At 47.2% G+C, this 24434-nt stretch overlaps 1 protein-coding gene across 1 annotated transcript; it reads left to right on the forward strand.

Moving 5' to 3' along the window:
* Positions 1-1363: 1363 nt before the first annotated feature.
* On the forward strand, positions 1364-20927 carry dipk1c (divergent protein kinase domain 1C; the record flags this gene model as incomplete). The annotated part of the gene is made up of 5 exons (XM_084461591.1): positions 1364-1588; positions 15408-15689; positions 16069-16584; positions 18584-18748; positions 20643-20927. The coding sequence occupies 5 exons, from the start codon at positions 1364-1366 to the stop codon at positions 20925-20927; spliced, it is 1473 nt and encodes a 490-aa protein (XP_084317717.1).
* Between the last annotated feature and the right edge of the window lie 3507 nt (positions 20928-24434).

The following is a 24434-nucleotide window of genomic DNA, read 5'->3' on the forward strand; positions in this document are numbered from 1 at the left end:
TCTGTCTCAGCGAAGTCTTGGCTGTCGTTGTAACCAGGGTAAAGAGTGTTGTCCTGGCGACCCAAAAGGGAACGGGAGGGCGTGCAAGAGAGAGAAAGAATGGAGAGAGAGAGAGTGAATGAGAGAAAGAGAGAGAGGAAGGAAGGGAGGGAGAGAGGGATATAGAGGGGGGGATGAGACAGAGAGCTGGAGATAAAATAGTAGGGGTAGAGGGAGAAGGAGAGAGAGAGGGAGAGAGAGAGAGGGAGAGAAAGTAAAGGGGAGGAGAGAAGAACTGCAGGGGAGACTCCAGGATGATATTGTACTGAGAGGACTGGCTCAGAGGAGCAGGCTGGCTGTGCTCTCTCTCTCTGCTGCTCAATCAACACGCACGCACACACACACACACGCACGCACACATGCACAACACTCATTCACACATGCACACAACACACACACACACACACCCACACCACTTATTCATGCACGCACGCACGCACGCACACACACACATACCAAACACTCATTCACACACATGCACACACACACACACACACACACACACACACACACACACACACACACACACACACACACACACACACACACAGTGGAAACAGGGAGACTTGAGGAGGAAGGAAGCAGAACGGGGCTGAGCTCATCATACATCTGAGCCTGACACACGCACACGCACACGCACACGCACACACACACACACACACACACACACACACACACACACACACACACACACAGCCCAGCGGGGACTCTGGACCAGCAGCAGCCAGCCAGCGAGGGGGAGCGAGAGGCAGCATGGTGATCACGCTGGAGGGCGAGGGAGAGGCAGGGAGCAGCAGCAGGGGAAACCGGAGCTCTGCGCTCCCGGGGCAGAGCCCCACATCACAGGCAACAGCAGCGGCTCAGCTCCCCTCCGCCACCACCACCACCACCACCACATGGCTACTTCCACCACGTACCCAGACACAGCAGGCTAAGGACCCCAGCACCGACACCAGCAGCAGCTCCCAGCCCTGAGAGGAGCCAGAGAGGTTCCCAGCCCCAGGGAGGGGTTTCAAACACGGGGTCCAGGTCTTGGTGGGTCTGCGTCTGGGTCACGAACCTGTTCCGGGTTGCGGGGAGGCCAGAGCACTCAGTTGGAGGGACTTCCAGAAGAGGGGATTCCAGTTCGGTCGGAGGGGCCAGGATCTGGTGGGTACGAACTGGATCTGGATCCTGGGTCTGGCTTTGGGGCTCAAGTTTGGGAATCCAGTGCCCAGGGGGACGAGGAACGGGACTAAGCTTGCGACGTGTGACGGCCCAGGATCCAAGGATTTTTGGACTGGATCTGGGCTCGGAGGGGATCTGGATTCGTGGCTGGGGATCCATGTTTAGGCTGCGTAGGACCATGGGTGGTCCTGGGCGCGCGGGGGTGCGCGGGGGCTGCGTCCTGCGCTGGCTGGGCCTGAGGCTCTGCCGGAGGAGCACCCTGGTCTTCGCCCTGCTCTGGTTCGGGTCCTGGGTCCTGCTCAATGGCCTGGTGCTGGTCCACCGGACCCTCCTGTCTGACTACTGCTCCGACGACAAGAGCAGGAGGATCCTAAACAGACTGGTAGGCACCACTACTCTCTCTCTAAATGTTACTGGACCAGAGTTATCTGATGACTAGAAATCTGGATAGACTCGAACAGCAACTTGACCCGCTTGACATTTGTGCTACTGTGCTAGAGTTATCTGATCATCGTGCTTTGCCCTCTACAGGTTTCTGTAGAGGATCCTTTACAGCTTTGTAGAAAAGTTGAACTTTGCATTGGTGTTGCTGATGTTCCAGTGTTGGTAGGGAGACGAGAAACAGTTCTGTTCCTTTTGGATGTGCTTGGCAGTGGGACAGAGTATACAAAATGCTTTTCCAAAAGGGCTATGCATTAGAAAGGGAAAACAGGCAGAAAAAATTGATTTATCCATCAAACTACTTTACCTCAGAGTTAGTTCTCTATCTGGTTACTGATTAGACAGTTTTATTTAATTGGTTGGTACATCTGATGAAGTCATAACTACCACAGCTCTACTCCTCTTTACTGGTCTGTTTACTGCAGTAGTGCTCTTAGAAGGACAGGATACAGTAGTTTGTGTGAATGATGATGGGTGTGTGTGTACAGTATGTGTGTATGTGAGAATGAGAGAAAGAGAGAGATTGTGTGTGTGTGTGTGTGTGTGTGTGTGTGTGTGTGTAAGTGTAAGAGAGAAACTGATAAGGATAAAAGCTCAAATTGTAGCTTCTTTATCCAACAGCTGCTAAATAACAAAAATGATGTCTCTCCCATCCCATGTGGATTAGAGAAGCTACACTTGTGACGTTTAAAATCAAATCCAACCCAAGAAAATATTTACCCTTGTTCTCTGAACGGCTAGAAATCCCACAAGACATTAGGCAGTTTACTGTACCCAGAAGTCTAAAGGACCATCTCTGTCATCATCTCCCTTTCTCTTTCTCTCCCTCTCTCACCTGAATACCAGTGTTTTTCTCCTGCCCTGCATATTCATTTAAAGGATAACATATTTAACAATGCCTCACGTGAATCCGCTGGAGATAATGAAACAACAATACTCGCTGCCTCATACTCATACTGTCGATTTCCCACAGGGCATGTGTTTTAGCTCCAGATATGAAGTGCTAGCGTGAGCAGTGTGACTGCAGAGATGGAGAACAGAGACGCTAGAGGAAAACAAGCCATAAGAATTCTATGGTGGATATATCCACTCAATGATAAAAAGTCTTAAGATTACGTTCCAGTGTTTTATTGAAATGCACCTTTTTAAAAGTAGCACCAAACACAAAGAGCAGAGTGAGAGAGGTTGGGGGAGGCCAGAGCAGAGTGGGAGAGGTCGGAGGAGGCCAGAGCAGAGTGGGAGAGGCTGGAGGAGGCCAGAGCAGAGTGGGAGAGGTCGGAGGAGGCCAGAGCAGAGTGGGAGAGGCTGGAGGAGGCCAGAGCAGAGTGGGAGAGGTTGGGGGAGGCCAGAGCAGAGTGGGAGAGGCTGGAGGAGGCCAGAGCAGAGTGGGAGAGGCTGGAGGAGGCCAGAGCCGAGTGGGAGAGGTCGGAGGAGGCCAGAGCAGAGTGGGAGAGGCTGGAGGAGGCCAGAGCAGAGTGGGAGAGGCTGGAGGAGGCCAGAGCAGAGTGGGAGAGGTCGGAGGAGGCCAGAGCAGAGTGGGAGAGGCTGGAGGAGGTCAGAGCAGAGTGGGAGAGGTTGGAGGAGGTCAGAGCAGAGTGGGAGAGGTTGGAGGAGGCCAGAGCAGGCACTGGTCTCTCTAGTCTCTCTGGTCTGGAGGGGCTCTTGTTGCTGGAACAAAGGCTCTCTCCTCCTCTCTTCCTGGAACTAGGCGCTGGAGTTCTTAGTGGTATAAAAGCTCTCTTTGAACCAGAGGATTACACTCTATCATGAGTGTGTGTTGAAACCACGTTTCAGCCAGTCACTTAACAAGGCAGACTCATAACTCATGGAGTCCAATAGCACAGGAAATAGAAGAGAACTGAAGCACTTCCAATTGAAATCCTTCAGCTTTTCCAATTGAAGTCCTTTCAACTTTATATTTGTTCCAGGGGAACTTATTGGTCCCTGGTCCCACTACAAGGTTAAAAGACACATAAAGACATAGAGTACAGTACAGTACAAATATAGCAGAATTGGGAAATAGACTGGTAGAACAGCTTCTCAGATGCTTATAATTAAATGAAAAGGCAGTGACAGTTCAAGCCCCCTGTTAGCCATAATTACACCAACCTTTAACTACACCAGACAGCGAGGGTGTGTTTGTGTGTTTGTGTTTGTTTGTGTGTGTGTGTGTGTGTGTGTGTGTGTGTGTGTGTGTGTTTTTTCTGGAGAGTATTGTATACTGGTCTGTTTTGTTTGTAAAATAGCCAGCGAGGATGTTTTGACATTTTGATTTATCATTTCTAAGTATTACAATATGAATATCATAGGCAATAAGCAAGTTTCCATTTTTATGCTCAATGAAACAATCAGTGTGTTTAGTGAAGTGTCTTTCACTGGAGAGGTTTAGCTTTAATTTGATAACGCAGTCATTTATAAAAGAAACAAATAAAGTCCACTTGAATTGCCATAAAATAATTTACCTATGGTGATCTTGTGTATCAAAACAGTCAAATGTAATTTCTTTAAAATGCTGCCTGAGATACAGACTGCCTTGGAGACAAGAGAGGTTGAGACCATTAATCCAAATGACATGAACTGTTACATTAATTTATTGCATATAACGTAGTTGGAACCCTGATTGCTTTTGTGGTTAGGCTGAGAGTGGCCTCTTCACCCTGAGGGGACAGGTGGGGGTAACGCTTAAATGTTTCCCCCGTGAACTTGTCAGAGATCTCAAAACAATGTCACGAGAGAATGCAGACTGTTTGGTTCCTGGTCAGGACCTCACTGTCTCTATGTGTCAAACAGCATCTTAACTTTAACATTTTATTAGCTAGCACAGGGAGGGAACAATCCTTTGGCTAGAGGAATAAACACTAGAGAGGAAAGGTGTGTGCAGCAACACTGAACACTGAGAAACTGAAAACTGAGAAGCACGGGTTTGTGAGAGTAATCACAGAGGGGAGACTGCCTCAATCCAATATTTGAAGAGCACTGATCTTAAATGGTTCCCATACCACAGCCAAGACAGATTCAAGCAGCTTTAGAACAAAATCCAATTGTTTCAAAACATTTCAAGATCATGCATGTCAAATCTTGAAAGACTTCTAAAACTAGAATCTGGTTACAGTTGCTACGACGAACCCTGCTTTAAAGATTCAACACGCACATCTTTTTAGAGTTTTAGAGCTGAGAATGTTGTTTCAAAACAGACATTCTATAAAAAAACAGCTCAGCAGTGTGAACCCAGCTTAACTCATAATGGATTGAGGCCAACTCCGTAGGTTCATATCCAGGTTAGACATGCCACTGTAATGGTGACTAACAGCCCAGTGTTTAGTGTTGCACAGGTAAGATCCTGCACAAGCATCATCTATCACCAGACAATGATAGACTAGACTTACCTGGTATGGCCACATGCCCAGAGAGAAAGAGAGAGAGAGAGAGAGGGATATATATCTCATATTGCTTTAATTTACAATGGTCTTTCGTGCCGATAAAGCCTATTGAATTGAAACAGAATTGAATTTGAGAGAGAGAGAGAGAGAGAGAGAGTAAGGAAGACAGAGAGAGAAAGAGAGAAAGAGAGAGAGAGACGGCAGTTGGGGTTTGAAACTTACGACTTGGCAGGTCACCCAGGGCTACAGGTCTGACAGTTAGTCAGACAGCGGGTTTGTCTACCCAGAATGTACCCTGCTCTGGCGCAGGGACAGGGTCAAGAGGTTGGCTGGACCCAGGAGTCTGGTTAGGGTCAGGCTGACCAATCGTTTACTGCTCAGCCGGGTCAGCTGAGGTCGAGAGGACAAGAGTCCCCCCCTCCCCCCCCCCCCCCCCCCACACACACACACCAGAGTTTAACCTTGATGAAGCATTTGACGCCCCATACTGGTCTCTGGCAGAGTAGCGTTATGACTCACACTGTCCAAATACTGACACACTTTCCTGATTCGCATTCAAGCATGTCTCCAGCTGTGTGTATGTGTGTGTGTGTGTGTGTGTGTGTGTGTGTATATGTGTGTGTGCGTGTGCGTGTGTGTGCGTAGTGTGAGAGCTTCAAAAGGAATAGTTAAATATCAGCTGGCCTTTGTCCAGTGATGCAGTTCACAGATCGACTTAGTTGATCTCCAAAACATTCTGGTGAATCCTGGCATCCATTTGATCTGCTATGTAGAACAGACCTTCCAAAACCTGATCAGAGAGAAGCAAACTTATCAACAACAAAGACTGGAGCGCCTGTTCTGCTGGGAGATAACAGCCACCGTGTAGTCTATAACATCTACTGTACATAGGATAGAGATACCTGTGTGTGTGTGTGTGTGTGTGTGTGTGTGTGTGTGTGTGTGTGTGTGTGTGTGTGCGTGAGAGGTGTGTGTGCTCCGTTCTGTGTAGAGAAAGTTTTGACAGGTTTAAGTAGGCTGCAAGCCCCCGAGCTACAACTTGAACACACCCGTCCTCCCTCCCCCACACACACACACACACACACACACACACACACACACACACGCACACACACACATGCACACACACACATGCACAGATCCTTTGATTGACTATAATAATAGACCTCCCATGAAATATTTAGAGTTACCAGATACTCTAAGACAACAAACTGAATGTCTGTGAAAAGGGTGTGTCTCTGGCACCTTTTGTTAGTTTGAATAACCCTCTAGCTTTTCACTGCACACCTTTAATAGCTGTCTTCTACAGGGTGTGTGTGTGTGTGTGTGTGTGTGTGTGTGTGTGTGTGTGTGTGTGTGTGTGTGTGTGTGTGTGTGTGTGTGTGTGTGTGTGTGTGGGCGGGCTCCAGGGTTTAGCAGGGCATTTGCTTTTTATTCCTTTATTCATGCACATAGAAGCAGATGGTGAGACCAGAGAGAAGGGAGGAGAGGAGAGCCAGGGAGAGATGAATAGGAATTCAAATCATGGTTGCGAGTGTGTACGTCCATGGGGAAATTAACAATACTGTTTACATTAAAACACATTCATACATTTCTAACACCACCGCTGTTGCAATAGAACAATAGAAGTTGCAATAGAAGAACAGAAATAAATGTACAACAGCTGTAAAGAAAGCTAAATCTGATTACGTCTTGGATTTAGTCTCTAACTCATATTCAAACCCAGCTGAATTCCGGGGTGCAGTCAACCTAACTAAAAACAAATCCTTTAGCTCACTGCCCTTGTGCATTAATGTGGAGGATCGTGTGATCTCTGATCCAAATGAAATGTGCCTTGCTTTTAATAAACACTTCTCTGAGGCAGGGAGCTTAATTGATAGGTTGTATACTGGGCTGGCTCCCCTGGACGCTGAGTCTGGTTGCATTCCCACTTCGGAACATGTCTCTCATTTCTCCTTTCAGCCCTTTACACCCAGCAAAACTCTAGGAATCTTCCAGTCCATAGATCCTACGTGTTCTACTGGTGAGGACAATCTAGATTCATTTTTTATAAAACTGGCAGTCCAAGTCATTGGTGAGCCATTGTCATACATTTGTTATCTCTCCATTGCATCTGGTATAGTTAAAGTTTGGAAATCTGCTCAGGTGGTCCCTTTGCACAAAGAAGGTGATAGGGATAAGATGGACAACTTTCGTCAAGGTTACCATGCCTTGCCAAAGGTCTGGAGATCTTGGTAAATAACCAATTAAAATCATTTCTTTCAAGTCATTCAGTTTTAAGTCCTCAACAGACAACAGGAAGCACTGTGCTGCCCTCTTTGTAGATCTTTTAAAAGTATTTGATACAGTCGATCACCAGCTGCTTTTAAACAGACTATCCAGTATTGGTTTGGATGGAGATGCTTATGACTGGTTTCAGGATTATCTGTTATCAAGGTGTCAGTGTGTAAAATCGGGTAACATGCAATCTGATTTCCTGTCTCTAGCTAAAGGTGTGCCCCTGGGATTAGTGTTGGGTCCTGTCCTTTTCACCATTTATATTAATGATATTGTCTCTACACTAACTGGCTGCCATGTTCATTTATATGCTGATGTTACAGTTGTCTACTGTATTGCGGATACTGTTCAGGAAGCCATTGTTAATTTGCGGCTTGCTTTTAATGTACTACAAGAAGCTCTCACCAATCTTAAACTAGTCCTAAATCCTAACAAATCTAAGTTTATGTTGTTCTCTAGAGCCAGGACTATTGATTATGATCGACTCCACATTTCAACTGCTAATAGCCTGCATATTGAAAGAGTCACTGAGTACAAATATCTTGGCTTGTGGTTGGATGATAAACTTTTTCAAGTTTCATGTGGATAATTTAGCCTCTAAAGCTGCGGCAGAGACCGTTCTCTTTCCTATGTTCAGTAGGAAAAGAATTGTTCAAGCTGTTTTTCTATCAGTATTAGACTATGGTGACAATATCTATAGACATGCTTCCATGACAACCTTGAAACCCTTGGACTCTGTCTACTACTCCGCCCTAAGATTTATTACGGGTGATACAGTAGATATGACACTCACCACTGTGCTGTTTATCATCATTAGGTGGGCTGGCTATCTCTTTCTCTAAGGCGTAACTATCACTGGTATTTGTTTATTTTCAAAGCCATTATTGGTAAACTTCCACCTTACAGTACATCTTGTCTCTGTTGGACTGGAGCCTTGGCACCTACCAGACCCGATCTAATGTTCGGCTTGTTCTCAGGGTTCCTCGAGTGCTTTCTGAACTTGGAAGGACTGCTTTTTGTGCGTGGCTGTAAGCCAGCGCACCTAGAATAGCAAATGTCCAGTAGTTGTCACTCCCTGGCTTCCTCCCTGGCTGCCTCTGCCCCGTTGTTGACCTGCAGTTCTATGTTGCTACCACAAGAGCATTTACGGTTTTCTAGGGCTAGAGACACAGGGTCTTCACTGGTGGGGGCAGGTGGGTGGCCCGGAGAGAGGTACACTGTCCACGACCAGCTCTGACCCGAGAGGGCGGAGTCTCGCCATCACGCCACTATCCACGCCACGGATCCCACAACTCAGCCCCTGAGTGGGCTAGAGACCCACGGTCTTCGCCAGTGGGTGCAAGGAGATTGCCCAGAGGTCACTGTTCTGCGCTTAATAAGCTCTGACCCAAGTGGGCAGAGTCTCGCCACCATGCCATTATCCATGCCATGAACATGAACTGAGAGACCCACGGTTTTCACCAGTGGGTGTATGGAGATTGCCCGCAAGTAACTGCACTACACCCGAACTGCTCTGATGCGAGGGGGTGGAGTCTCGCCACCACGCCATGGACCCCACGGCCAATGGGCCGAGGATATAGACAATTAACTACCAGTGGAATGGTGGTGGAGCATTCATCTGGGACCCGCTGTAGGTCCGCTAGCCTTGTGTTATATTCCGCCGGAGGTCCGCCAACTTGTCCATCGGGGACCCGCTGTAGGTCCGCTAGCCTTGTGTTATCTGGGTTATTCCCTTAACTTTGTCCAGAAACAGAAGTTGAACCAATTGCAGCAAAATAGCTAATGTTACAGGAATCATCAGTGTAACTGCTTTAGCCACTGACAACTACCATTAATGTTATGGAAGCTGCTGCTAGTTGTTGTGAGCTCATGAGCTAACTGGCTATCTCACTCTTATTGTGCAGACTGAGCATCGGAAGCATTGGAACTGATGTGTCCAGGCGACAAGACCTATCTTAATTTATCAGACATAATTTCATGTCATTTCAATACACAGTTATTTCAGTGGCATGACTAGCTTCTGTCCTACCAGTCCTGAACAGAAACAAGCCAGCCACGCACATACTCCTAGATCCCCACCAGTCCGGGTTCAAGGCTGGCCACTCGACAGAGACCGCCCTCCATGCAGTGACGGAGTCACTCCATGCCTCGAGAGCGAACTCTCTCTCCTCTGTCCTGATACTCCTAGACCTGTCAGCAGCATTTGATACGGTAGACCACCAGACCCTCCTCTCCACCCTCGAGGAGAAAGGCGTCGCTGGCTCTGCATACTCCCTGTTTGCATCCTACCTGAGGGTCGATATCGGAACCGCGTAGTCTGACTACAGGGGTTCCACAAGGGTCTGTCCTGGGTCCTCTCCTGTTTTCCCACTAGACTACATCTCTGGGCTCTGTCATTCGCTCGCATGGCTTCTCCTATCACCGCTATGCCAATGACACCCAACTGGTCCTGTCATTTCCCCCTTCTGATACACAAGTGGAGACACGCATAGCTGGGTGCTTGGCTGACATCCCGGAGTGGATGACGACACATCACCTCAAGCTCAATCTGGACAAGATTACAGGGCAATGAAAGGAACAGCCCCCTCCTACCTCCAGGCCATGGTCAAACCCTACACCCCCTCCCGACCGCTACGCTCTGCTACCTTGGGGCGGCTGGTTGCCCCGTCACTCCGAGGCCCCTGCGGTCGATCGACACGGTCACGGCTCTTCTCTGTCCTGGCCCCGCAGTGGAGGAATGAACTGCCCACTGATGTCAGGACAGGACAGTGAGGCTCAAAACTCATCTCTTCAAGAAGTACTACAACAATCCTCCCTCCTAAGCACTTATTGTATTTTATTGTATTGTATTGCACTGTACTTTAGATTGCTATTCTTGCACTTTGCCTTCAGCACTAGATTATGCTCTTAGTCACTTGTTTTAGAAAGAGGATGCACTTGTGAGTTCTGGCAAGTAGTAGTACATTGGCTTTTCCTACGTTAAATGCAATTATTGTTAGTCGCTTTTGATAAAAGCGTCTGCTAATTGACTGTAATGTAATGTAATGTAATAAGCCAGGCTGGACCTGGCCTGGTTTCCATGATGCTCCTTATACTTGGAATACCTTACAACAGACTCTAAAACTTGAGGTCCTTCCTTCAGTTATGGAGTTTAAGTCCATGGCACTAGACCTATGTACTTCAACCTGTAACTGCTTTTAATTATTATTATTATTATTATTATACGTTTTGACCCTTAGGTCTTCATCAGGCAACTTCAAAGCTTCAAATGACAGGTAGCAGGTATACAGTATATAGGCTGAGAGCCTGTGACATCACATCTGACATCATCTGCCAGTCAATTAGGCTAAAAGGTGCAGTTAGAGGCTGCAAATATATAAACACATAATAATGACATTATGAATAGCCAATATACATCAATCTAGATACAGATACAAAAAACATACAAAAAACAGATACAAAAAAGATAATACGGACTTATCAAAGTGCAATGCATAGGCTTACATCAATGTAGGCTACACTGTTTGGAGAGTGAACGCACCAAAATCAGTGTGCGGATCTTTCCTCTCTTCTCACGTATGTAGTCCAAGATCCAGCACCTGGCCTACTAAGGTTGGATGTGCCCACAGCTCTTTTGCCTTTTTACTCATTGACTGACAGTCATAAAATATTAATGTGAGAATCAGCCACTCAAACCCACCAGAGGAAACCAACCACATCTACACACAACACTGTCATAGAAATATTATACAAGTTAATATGGTGACAGCTGGCATTCTGTCATTGGAAGTATGACTAATGACTTAATAAAATGCTGTCGTACCATGCAACAAGCAGCCAATTGTTCTGTCTCCGTGGTAACTGTACTCAGTACAGTACAGCTCCTCTACTGTGTGTCTGTGGGAGCGTCTCTGTGACCTTCGACCTCTCGTAAAAAGAAGCCCACCCAGCCTCAGCCTCCGTCAACTCATTATCCAACAATGTCCCTGGTCCTCCTCGGTCAAAGAATGAAGCAGCCCACTGAGGTCCACTCCACTGAACGCTACATCCACACCCAACACAATACCAGCGATTATAGTGTTGACGGTTCACATAGTTCAAAACGTTTGGCCCCCAGCGAGAGGAGAGCCGTCTTCCACTGTTCCCAGCTGGTCAGGGTTGGGGTTAGGGTAAAGGTTAGGGTTGAGGTTAGGGTTGAGGTTAGGGGAAGACTGTGTGTTATGTGGGGTTAAAGTACATGTGTTTATGCTGTTGTCTGTGGAGACATGAGGAGCAAGGGGAGTTCAGCTCTGACTTGATTCTCTTGTATTGTGTGTGAGAGAGGGAGCAGAGTTTCTGTGTGTGTGTGTGTGTGTGTGTGAGTGAGTGAGAGAGACAGAGAGAAAGAGAGAGGGGGATGTAAAGGACAAGAGAGAGAGAGAGAGAAAGAGGAAAAGAAGGAAACCTAAGATGGAAGACCACTGTAGCAGGACATTCCAGAGATGCCAATACTGAAATTAGTTCTCAGCCCTCTCCTCCACCTCTTCTCCACTCTCCCCTCCACTCCTCCACATCTCCACTAGCTCTCCTCTCCTCTCCTCTCCTCTCCTCTCCTCTCCTCTCCTCTCCTCTCCTCTCCTCTCCTCTCCTCTCCTCTCCTCTCCTCTCCTCTCCTCTCCTCTCCTCCTCTTCTCTCTATTCCCTAGCTCTCCTCTCCTCTCCTCTCCTCTCCTCTCCTCTCCTCTCCTCTCCTCTCCTCTCCTCTCCTCTCCTCCTCTTCTCTCTATTCCCTAGCTCTCCTCTCCTCTCCTCTCCTCTCCTCTCCTCTCCTCTCCTCTCCTCTCCTCTCCTCTCCTCTCCTCTCCTCTCCTCTCCTCTCCTCTCCTCTCCTCTCCTCCTCTTCTCTCTATTCCCTAGCTTGGTCATTCATTTTGACTTGAATTCCTAGAAAGCGTCCTTTCTGCCCTGACCTCATCCTGCTTTGACCTCTGACCTCCTGCAGAAACCGGCCTGGAGTTCAGGAACTCATCATGAATAACAAGATACACGAGATGGCTAGACATATGGAATCAGTCCTGTTCCTCTGCCCTAGGCCACATATTCAACTACAGTATATAAGATATATATTATATTGTCTTATGAAAAGCAAATGCATTCAAACATTTATCGTACTTGGGGCTAAACGCGCGCGCGCACACACACACACACACACACACACACACACACACTGGAATGTCATTATGGGTTTTGTTGGGCCGTTTAAGGTTAATGTACTGTAGCAGAGCTTTACAACAGGGTTCTTTTAGAACAGGCATTCTAACCAGTGGGCTGTGGAGGCAGTGGTAGCCTCCCGCCAAAGAAAATAAAGAATAAAATAAAATAAAATAAAGTTTGGTATTTTACAAAGCCAGTTATTTTTATATCTAAATGTATTCAGGAATGCACATATAAATAAAAAAACGTCTAGTTAAAATCATAATTTCAATAACCAGTTACGTTTGAATATCACAACGCCAATCACATCCATTGGTGTTGAGACAAATGTGTTCAGCTAAAGTAGCTAGCGAATGTTCCCTCGGATGCAAACTTCAGACTTATGTTTTCTTTCTCATGTATTTGGGAAGGTGATCCTCAGATTTTTTTTCTTTACAATCAAAAGTGGGCCTCAAGTTACAAAAGATTGAGAACCCCTGTTTTAGAAACAAAAGACCTCTCCAGGAGTTCTGTTGCTTTGTTCATTCAGGCCCTTATACTGACTTTTGCAGGAGATATGAAAGGAGAAAAAAAAGCAAAACAAAATCATTCGTTTGAAAAAAGAATCGGTCTCATTTTGTCGCCCGTTTGTTGTCATCATGTACTGTAGCCTGCCAGCTCATACTTTACGCTTCAGTCTGGAGCTTTTCCCGTGCCAGAATGTGTATTCATGCCATTCGTTACCTAGTTCTGTGCCAGACGAACAAGAGAGGGTTGCCAGTGTTTGTTGATATTGTAGTTGTATTGTTGCACTAAAACTTGGCCTCTCCAAACAGTATTATAATTACTATTGCTAACAGCCTGAATTATGGTTTCCAGTTGAAGCTTTGTTGATTTGGAGAGCATACAAAATCGCGCATGCACGCATGCACGCACACTCACACAAACACACACACACACACTATTAACATCTGTCGTCACATCAGTTAAATGTATAAACACACAAACACACACACACACATACACAAACACACTAACACACTGACACATTTTTAACATTGGGCTGTCTACACTTCAAACAAACATACATATAAAGACACTTACACACACACACACACACTCACACACACACACACACACACACACACACACTACTAACATCTGTCGTCACATCAGTTAAATGTATAAACACACACACACACATATACACAAACACACTAGCACACTGACACATTTTTAACATTGGGCTGTCTACACATCAAACAAACATACAGTACATATAAAAACACTTACACACACACACACTCACACACACACACACACACACACACAAACACACACACTTACACACACACACACACACACACACACACACACACACACAGAGTATACCGTATAAACCACATCCAGACATCAGGTCTGGGCTGAGTGACGAGGGGGGGGGGGACTTGCAGAGACCCCTCGCTGGGAAAGTCGACATGAGAACAGAAGCTGTGAACAGCTGTGGGGTTCTGCGATGCTGGCCCAGGAAACCTAGGGGATTCAAACGGATGTGTGGAACTTGGCAGGCACGCGGAAGAAAGAGAAGAGAAAGAGAAACACCTGGTCTGTTCAGCTAGAGGCAGGGTGGTAGAGAGAGAAAGAGAGAGGGGGGGTAGAGAGAGAGAGACAGAGGGAGCTGAGAGAGGTAGAGCGGTAGAAGGAGTGACAGGGTTAGATATCTGGACCAGGCAGACCAGGCCAGTTCCCGGTGCTGAGGATAGATAGCTCAGGCCCCCAGGGATAATTACAAGAGGAAGGGGATGGTGGGGGGCTGGGAGGGCGGGGGGGGTGACGACGACAAATGACCACCGCCCCCTTCCCCTCCAGCCCCAACCAGAACCACAGATAAGAAGAGGCACTTAAGTCTTTCATCTGGAGCAATGAGTGTTCCAGCTATGTGATAGGGCCTCTTCAATGGTATGCCTTGTCTCTCTGTCTGACAGTCTGTCTGTCTGAGAGAAGAGGAGGAGAGGGGGAGAGGAGAAGTGAGGAGAGGAGGAGAAGTGGAAAAGTGAGGAGAGGTGTTTAAGAAGTAGGCATTGGAGTCCCTGGGAAAAGAAATGTTTACTTGTGTGACCAGTGCTTTTAGAACAAACACACCGCTAGAGAAATACACAGGTCACAGACCATTAGCGTCCAGTCTCCACCCTTATGCAGTCTGGAGTGTTGGTGAGCCGTCCAGACTGATTGGCTGACAGCTGTTTACTTAGAGGAATGTAGGTGCTGAACATCTCCACGGTAACACTGATTATACCTAACCTCACACTCACACACACACACACACACACACACACACACACACACACACACACACACACACACACGTTTTGATGAATCACCCTCACCCTCACTTTGGTGTTGAAGGCAGATGTGAACCTCATTAGCTGGCTGCAGCTGAGAAATAAGCCGCACACATCGAATTACAAGACTACTCTTGTGGTTTGGAGAACAAGAGAAAAAAAGATTTCTTCATTGTTTCACTATACTGTAAGAGGGAGAAGGAGAGAGAGAGAGAGAGAGAGAGAGAGAGAGATTCCCTATAGCCCAGTAACATGAGGGGCTGTTTTCATGTCTTTTAACTGGTCAAAATAATGAGGCCATTGGTGATCTTCCGAACCATCTGAAAACCTAGGCTTATATACTGTAGAGCAGCATATTTCAACTCATGTTGAGTCTGAAACCCTTACAAACAGCACTGGTTCTTAACAGCACCTATACTGACCTGAAAGGGTTCTATCTAGGTTTGTGGAGCATTTTTATAGAATTAGTGGGGACATGAACTACTTTCATTGATTGCTTTCTTCCCTCCCCTCTCTGTGTGCGTATGTGTGTCTGTGTGTGTGTCTGTGCTAACATATGTGTGTGTGTGTGTGTGTGTGTGCCCTCCAGTGCGAGGAGTACAGGGAGGGCTCTCTGACAGGTGACATGTGTGAGGACCTGTGTGTGCGTGGCCGCATCTCCTACCAGCGTTGCCTCTACTACGAGAACGGCAAGAAGGTGATTGAGGCACGGTGGAACGGCTCCCCTGTGGTTCTCAAGTCCAAGCTGGAGAACTTCTCCTCCTACGAGCACCTGGGGCTGCTGGAGTACCAGGAGCCTGGAGAAGAGCTCTCTCCTCTGGACGTGGTGTTCTACGCGACCCTGGAGATACGCAACTCCCTGGGACTGGAGGTTCATATGTTGTATAATATTTATTAAATATGTATACTGTATATATGTATCTCATATTAAAACTATTATAGAGGTAAATATGCAAAATCCTATTGTTATTGTTGGTTTATATTATTATTATTATTAGTAGTAGTAGTAGCAGTAGTAGTAGTAGTAGTAGTAGTAGTAGTAGTAGTAATAAGAGTAGTATATAGGTAAATATCATATTATTATTATTATTATTATTATTATTATAGTTGTTGTTGTTGTGGTTGCTGTTGTTGTTGTTATTATTATTATTGTTGTTATTATTATTATTATATTATTCATATAATAATATACATCTCCACTATCTCCTCTCCAGGTTGGTAATTCATCACTGGCAAGGCTGTGGGGCCAGGCTCAGGGGCTGGGAGGAGGAGAAGGAGGAGGAGGAGGAGGAGGAGGAAGAGGAGGGGTTGAAGGAGGAGCTGAAGGAGGAGGCGGTGGCGCCGGCGTGCTTTCATACGGGCGGGCAGAGCTGGCCTCCCTGTGGTCCCTCCTCCAGCAGGAAGAGTATACCCTCCTGCGCATCCTCCAGGACCTCTCCCCGCATGTCGCCAAGGTTACAGGCTCCTGCGGACACTTCTACGCCCTGGAGTACCTGTGGGCCGGACACGCCTGGGATCAGAACATTTTCCCCCTGGAGGAGGTGGCCCTGCCTGGGGCAGCGCAGGCCGGGGGAGGCCCCCTCTCTGGAGGCCCCAAGCCTGGGGCTGGTCCTGGGCCTGGAGGGGGGTGGAGCAGCAGGGAGATGGTCCACAGGATCGCGCTCAGCTTCCTGGACATGGTCTGGCACTTTGAGAACGACTTCACGCACAGACTGCACCTGTGTGACATCAAGCCCGAGAACTTCGCCATCCGGAAGGACCTCACGGTGAGCGGAGTATGTGTGTGCGCACATGCACGCACGCACGCACGCACGCACTCTCTCTCTCTCACACACACACACACACACGCACACACACACACACACACACACACACACATGCACACGCACACACACACACACACACACACACAACCCTACTTGTTTGGATCTGTGCACACTGCTTGTGGCTGAGGGAGGAAAAATTGCTACTGCATTCCTTTAAAGTAGAAACTAGTGATTAATGTAGACTAGTGTTGCTGGAAAGCTGATTTAAAACACAGACAGAAATGTCACATAAATATATTCTAGCCTGTTCTTCAGAGAAATAGAGAAATATAAATTTGAATTATAAAAAGCAAATGCATGTTTGTGACAAATTATATTAGGCCTATGTTATCTCTCAGACTGGCACCGTATTATCAGAATGTTATCATAAAAATGAGGCGAAACCGAATTCTGAAAGATTAATAAGTTCTGTTTGAACAATAAAAGTATGAGTCATTTCAGGAGCCACTTGGTGGATGTAGCGCCGGCCAATTTACATTCCACAGCTCAGCTCGGTTTTAAAGAGGCTCGAGCGGACATTATATCGCTTGCTCGTGCACAGAATGAGATGGCCGTTTTTCCCATTCCCTACATGGAGAAAGCGATGTAATTGATACCTTATCATGTTGCCGTTGGCGTTGGCGTGAGAGATGGATTATTATTCCTTATTACTGAGCTCTCTTGTTCTAACCCATGGATTTTAGCAGGCAACAGTATGACCTAGCCAAACGGAACAGGCCTAATCTTTTGAAGTGAAAAACATAAACATGCTATGTTATTCTCTGCCTATGTCATTAGGGGCTACATCTGGTAGGCCTAATCATTAAGTGTGTTTATTTTGCGGAATCATGGCGAGGGAAAGAGACACATTTCGATTTGCAGTGATGTTTTTGGCTGGCGTTCAGATCTTACACAGTCTGAATTCATTTATTATCACCGAGTGCACCCAAGCTCAAATAAATCATCTGGGCTCATTTGATAACTCTGGAAACACAGACAGAGTCATTTAAAGGAAAGTCACAGGCTGGGACTTCCATAGAGTAGAAGAAAGCCCCACATGTTTGTTGTAATTGCCTCTCTATTTCAATAGTTTATTAAGTTAGTGAGTTTTTCTGTGCAATATGGTATGTATATACTGTATTCTAACTGTGTTCATGGTGCGCCAGGCTGCATGTTTCACTGTGATAAATCAAGGGAGAGGAACATAAGAGAGTATAAGCCTCCCATCCCAGCTCTTCAGTGAAAAACAGAGCACGGACATCAAGATGTAAAAATATGATAGCTTTACAGCTCGTATTTTTGTTATAGAACACTCGGTATTAACAAAAAGTATCCACCTTAATTGCACATTGGAAGAGAGAAAACGTAAGATAGAAATATTAATTATTTATAATTTAAAAAAAAGTCAGATATCTAGCAGCCTGAACAGTTTCTTCAAAAAGACCAATGAGCAATTCTGGAAGCCCCCCCCATTATATTATTATAAACAGAATTCAGATTCTGCAAAATTCTATATTGTTATTGTTATTGTATATTCAAAATTCTATATCTGCTTAATTTCTACAAATAAAGTCAAACTCTCAAATGTCTCTCTGTGTTAAATAATAATGAGGTGAGATACTCTCTCTTCTCCAGTATGTAATGGTTTATTTTACTGCCTGGTTTTATATAATTTAATTATTAGGTAAATACCAGGTAAATAAATAGGAACAGTATTTATCTAGTAACTACTTCTTGTTTTATCTAAGTAGTCAAAGTGTGTCAGCCCACTGTTGCCCAGTGACATACTGTAAGAAGATACATTCTTTGTTCTTATGTACAGGTACATAATTGCATAAAACAAGAAAAAGCTAGAAATAGCTTTTTGTAAAACTGGGCGGTAAAATGAAGCGTTACCCTGCATGTGTTAAATAAAGAGATCCCCTGACCCCCGTCTCTGTCCCCGTGGTCTCTCCCTCAGGTGGTGGCGATTGATGTGGACATGGCGTTCTTCGAGCCCAAGATGAGAGACCTGCTGGATCAGAACTGCAGTAGCCATGACGACTGCAACTTCTTTGACTGCGTGTCGCGCTGCGACCTGAGGAGGAAGCGCTGCAGCCGCCGCCGCAGGAACAGCAACCTGCAGGTACGCTACACGCCACAGGGCCGGGCGCAGAGGTGGTTCAGAACCTGCAGGTACGCTACACGCCACAGGGCCGGGCGCAGAGGTGGTTCAGAACCTGCAGGTACGCTACACGCCACAGGGCCTGGGCGCAGAGGTGGTTCAGAACCTGCAGGTACGCCACACGCCACAGGGCCGGGCGCAGAGGTGGTTCAGAACCTGCAGGTACGCCACACGCCACAGGGCCGGGCGCAGAGGTGGTTCAGAACCTTGCCACAGGGACTTTGGGACAGGTAACGCTACAGTTTGGAGCTCGAGGTGATTTGAAGGCTAGTAAAATGGCTGAGAACAGGTGCGTGCCCGCCGGAGAAACAGCAGCCGGCATGCGGAACACAGCAGAGGGACATGGCTATTTATCCATAGAGCAGAGGTAGTGCTTTCCCTCTTTGATTTCAAACATGTCAGTTTGGTATAATGATAGACTCTGGGGCTTGTATTGCGTAAGACTGCCATCAGTCTTGTTTCTGAACGCCCCACTGCCAACCTGTTGTTGATAGATGGCAGACTAGGCGACGGTGGCTCAGAATTGATGTCTCTCCAGGTGATTACTCTTAGATTTTAATTACACAGTCAGCACCAGCGAGGGAATGTTAATATCTTACAATAACAACATGGAGGACACTTGGAGGGCACTTATACCACACACACACACACACACACACACACACACACACACACACACACACACACACACACACACACACACACACACACACACACACACACACACACACAAACTGTAGAGGAGGAGGAGGAGGAGGAGGAGGAGGTCTGGAACCACTCTCATGATGAGGCCCACACGGGCCTGTTTTTGGTCTAATGATAGAGGCTTGGACTTGTTGCGGAGGACACTGGGGTTCGATCCCCTCTGGTAGCTAGAGTTTCTCCCACTGTCACCACCTCCAGAAAGCCATCGGTCTGAGAACCCCTCTTCGTCTCCTAGATAAGAGCTCTCTGAAAGACAATGGTAACTGGACACTCAAAGGCCGGGCCGATATAGACCGGTCAATATCATCACCATCCTGGCAACTCAGCACCTGGCCCCTGAGAGACGAACCTGGAGGCCCATGGAACACATGAGGGTTCTGCAACACAATGGTAACAGGAGAGGAGAGGAGGGGATGGCTAAAGGGTCAGGTTGGATGACAATGACCTCCTCACCATCATCGCCATCAGACCAACACACCAACCACAACTCAGCACCTGGTCTTTGAGGTACGGTAGATATGGGACGACCAATAGACAGGCTGGCACGACTGGTTGTCACCGGTATTCGGATGCTGTAGAGCAGACTGACAAGGAGAGGACGGAACGGTTCCCAGACAGACCAGGTCGATGTTGACGAGAGGAGAAAGAGGAGAAGAGTGGGTGAGAAGAGAGGAGGAGAGGAGGGAAGAGAAAAGCAGACAGGGTAGTTCCTCTAGACAGCCACGTTGACGGTCTGAAGGCCTCAGGTGTCTTCTAGGATACGGAGACCTCCGAATCACTTACCGCGGCTCCTGGTGACCCATGCTGATCCCTGGTGACCCCTTGCTCACTCCATTACACCTGCTGACGTGCAACGACAATGGAGGGCTTTGTATTTCTAGTGGTGATGGATCAGAGATGGAGTGAGGAGGGGAGGAAGCAGGTGGGGAGGGGCGAGGGGTCAAAGTGGCAGATGGGTTCTGATGTCCCGATGACTTCAAACGTTAGTGTAATAAATAAATGTCTAATTATAACGTGCTAATAACTGTGATAATGACAGAGGATGAGAGAGGTCATGATGACAATGGTTAACCTCCACCTCCCTGTCCCCTCCCCTCCTCTCCTCTCCTCCGCCCCTCTCTCCGCCTCCCACTCTCCTCTCCTCCTCCAGGTAATCTGTGAGAAGATATTCCGCCCCTGGTTCTCCCCCACCCTGCTGGGGGCCAAGGCGGGGCTCCCCCTGCAGGTGGAGCTGCAGAAGGCGGTGCAGGAGTGCTCCGTGATCGACCGGGGGGAGAAGGACGAAGGGGAGGAGCAGGAGGAGGAGAGGCAGGGCGCCGACGTCCAGCAGCGCCTCCTCGGCATCCTGACACGGCTCCTCAAAGAGGGCGGGGCTTCGGGGGAAGGCGGGGCTTCTGAAAGGACGGGCCACGTCCATACGTCGTTAAACTTCTGACACTCATGAGAGACTATCGAGGAAGAAATGTCATTAGCTAGCCAAGACTTCGTCGCACCAAGGCTCAGTCTGGCATTTCCATTCTTGGTCCACAAGTGCTGGCCCTCCCTCTGTACCTAAGTTTACTTGTTGGTAAACTGATTTTTTGTGGGAGTGTGAAACACTTTCTCTCAGCTGTGCCGTTTGACGTTTTGCCTTTTAGGCTGGATACTATGTGTGGATGTGACAGGACAATTACAGATTATAGCTATACTAAGACTGTTTGGGCATTTCTTGACTGTGCAATGTCGTTCTTCTGCCACAGAGTAGCTACCCTGTACCTTGCTGACCAACTGGATGTTAATAAAGATGAAGTACGCACTCAGCCTCATTCTCCTCTAAAACTCGATGTCTCTGAAGCAGAGGTTGTCCTTGCCTGCAAACGAAAAAGTCAAAATAACTCCCCCACGTCAGGAAATCGCTCTTTGGTCTAATGGCAGATGCGTGGGTTGCCCTGATTGGTGGTTTGATCGGCACCTGTTAAACCTCTACAAAACACATGGACTAAACAGCCCCCCATAGCTTACGGATGAGCCGACCTGTCCTCTGTAAAGCACAGCCACTGGAAAGGACCCTCGTTGGTGTCATCTGCACCACAAAAAGACAACTGTAGATCATTTCAAACCGTTTTGTACAGTTCATTTCAATAAATAAGTGCTTCAAAATGTGTTTTGAGAGGTACAGTGCGTCGATTTTTTTCCATCAAAATCATATTTCGGGATTGAGTAAAGGTTGCTACAGTTATACTTAGTGTGTTATGGTACATGCGCTCATATGCTTAAAAAAAGAAAAAAAAACATTGCTGCTGTTTTGGCGGGGTGAAACCTCTTCTCTGTCTCTCCTCCTCAACTAGGACGAGACTCCAAGCATAGCAGGTTGCTAACGTTCCCCAGCTGGACCTTCACAGCACAGGCGAAGAACAAGAGACTAAACAGAAGGTCAGCAGGGGAGGGAAGACATAAGACTGAAGACGGCCGGGGAGACTAAACAAACGGCCATCCACTAGGCAGGAGCAGCCGGGGGGAAGACTGATCACGTAACACCTACATTGCAGGGGAGACTGTAGGGGGAAATTCATACATATATAGGCCTACATATGACACATGCCCCACTTGAATACACTGTACTGGGGGGAAGAGTAAACATGCGAGAGAGGGCGTGACAGGGGCCTGGTGGGGACATCATACCTGCCAGTGACCCCAGGCCTCGCAGGGCCTAGAGATGCCATAGAAAGACAGGTTCTACCTAGAGCCATTTTAGGTTCTAGCTGTAGGGGATCCTTCTGACAACCCCTTTTGGGTTCCAGGATGAACTATGTACTGCAGCTACCTGGAGAATCCATTTCATCAATGAAAGGTTCTACCAGGAACCAAAAACAGGGACAGGGACTACTGGAGAACCTCTCTAGAATCCTTCTTTCTGAGAGTGCAGGGCTGCAGCAGGGTTAGCCGCAGGGCAGCCGAGAGTCTGATATATGTTCCAGGGTCTCAGCTTTCTCTGCCTACATGACTTATAGGACTTGGAGGGGGGGGGGGGGGGGGTCAGCCTCTGATCTGCCCCCAGGGGAAAAGAGGGCCGGCTGGGATAGCAGCACTGGGAGGGAAGGGGGGCCTGGGGGAGAAGGCTTGGGAGCTGAGAGCGGGTAGTGGTGTGTGTGTGTGTGTGTGCGTGTGGGTGCGCTTGTGTATGTTTGGTGAGCGCAGTGAGTGAAGAGTTCAGAGGGTCATAAGTCGGATGACTATCACGCATAGACAGAAAGATAATTTTGATTGATGGACTGATGCTGGAGAGAGAGAGAGGGAGAGAGAGAGAGAAAGAGAGCGAGGGGGAGGATATAAGCATAGAGTTGTTTCCTCAACTGGATACATTAGTTTTCACAAGAATGTTGCAGTCCATGGAGCTCTATTTCACAATTCTAAAATTCTAGAACACCTGGCATTGGGTAGATGTCTCCACAGGATACTCCACTACTACCCATGCCAGTGTATTCCTGCCTCTGCAGACTCTGCAGGCATGGCTAACCAACACCAGAGTTTCATCACACGAGCATCATATTCCTTGCGTCAGGAGAAGGGGCTGCTGTAGCCTGCTCTCTTTACTCTGTATAACCCTCTATACCCAATATACAGCCATCAAACTAAACAGTGAAGACAACTCGTCCGCAATCAACTTGTGATTAATTACCCAGAATGTACCTAGTCTAATGTGTCAAGTGTATTAAAAGAGGGTTTGAATGTCGGCAGTGGTCAGTATGCAGTACAAAGATGCAGGCTTCGTTCTCAGGAGAGTGTGTACACTGTAGCCTAGAGAGACACGGAGAGCAGCCCAGTCTGGGAAACTAAAACTAAACACTCAGACATCCTCTCATTTTGGAACTCATTTTAAATGGTGTGGAGTTGTTTTTTCCTGGGTTTTTTAATGGACCTCGAGGGGTCTTTATTTGGCCAGGAGTGACACACACACAAACACGTGAGTGAGGGCGACACAGCACACACAACACACACACACATGTCTTCGGTGGTTGCCAGTGGAAATTGTTCAGCCCACTGCTTCAGCCAGGAGCAGTGGGCAGCCATTGTTAATGGCGTCCGGGGACCAAGTCCAAGTGCTCAGTCCAAGTCCTGGTCAGTTCTTCTGCATATTTTTCGCATTGGGTTATTTTGGGAGGAACCCCTTGCAAACACAGGGAGAACATGCAAACTCTTCACAGAAAGGCCCGGAGACCTTCTTTCTGTGAGGCAACATTACTATGTACTCTGTGCCACATGTGAGGTTCAGTGTCTTGCTCAAGGACACTGGCACTGCCGGGAGCTGGGATCGAACCGGGGACCTTGTGATCCCCAGATCTACCTCCTTATGTGTGTGTGTGTGTGTATGTGTGTGTGTGTCTGTGTGTGTGTGTGTGTGTGTGCGTGCGTACGTGCGTTTGTGCTTTAATATATGTTGTGGGGACAACATCTCCACACAAGAATAGTTAAACAAGAACAATGGTCACTTGTGAGGACACGGGATGGTCCTCACAATTTTAAGGTCAAAGGTTAGGGTTTAGTTAGGGAATTTTAGCTAATTGTATTGACCATCTGCAAAAAAATTGCTTACCAATAGCTTTCTTCACCAATGTGTTAATCTAGGTGCCTACTAACACCTATCAATTAGTGCAAACCCAAATCCTTGTGGAAAATTCTGGGGAGCCAATCAAAGTTGGGGTGCTCAGACGCCCTGGGAGAAAAAATGGGAAATTAAACTTTTGCCAATATTAGCTTGTGAGATGTCCAACTATGTTTTTTCGGGATGCTGAATTGATTCCAACCATTAGTTTTGAGAAAAAACACTCCCTGGTCATATAAAAGGTGTTTTATTAACATTTTAAACAGAACTGTGCTCAATGGAAACGTTTTGTCAGTTTTTTAGTCAACCTTATTTATCAAACTCCCCAGCATCTTCCTCACTCCTCTTGTCATCTGGCTG

This window comes from Borostomias antarcticus (assembly GCF_949987555.1).
Source record: "Borostomias antarcticus genome assembly, chromosome: 2".
Lineage (NCBI taxonomy): Eukaryota > Metazoa > Chordata > Actinopteri > Stomiiformes > Stomiidae > Borostomias > Borostomias antarcticus.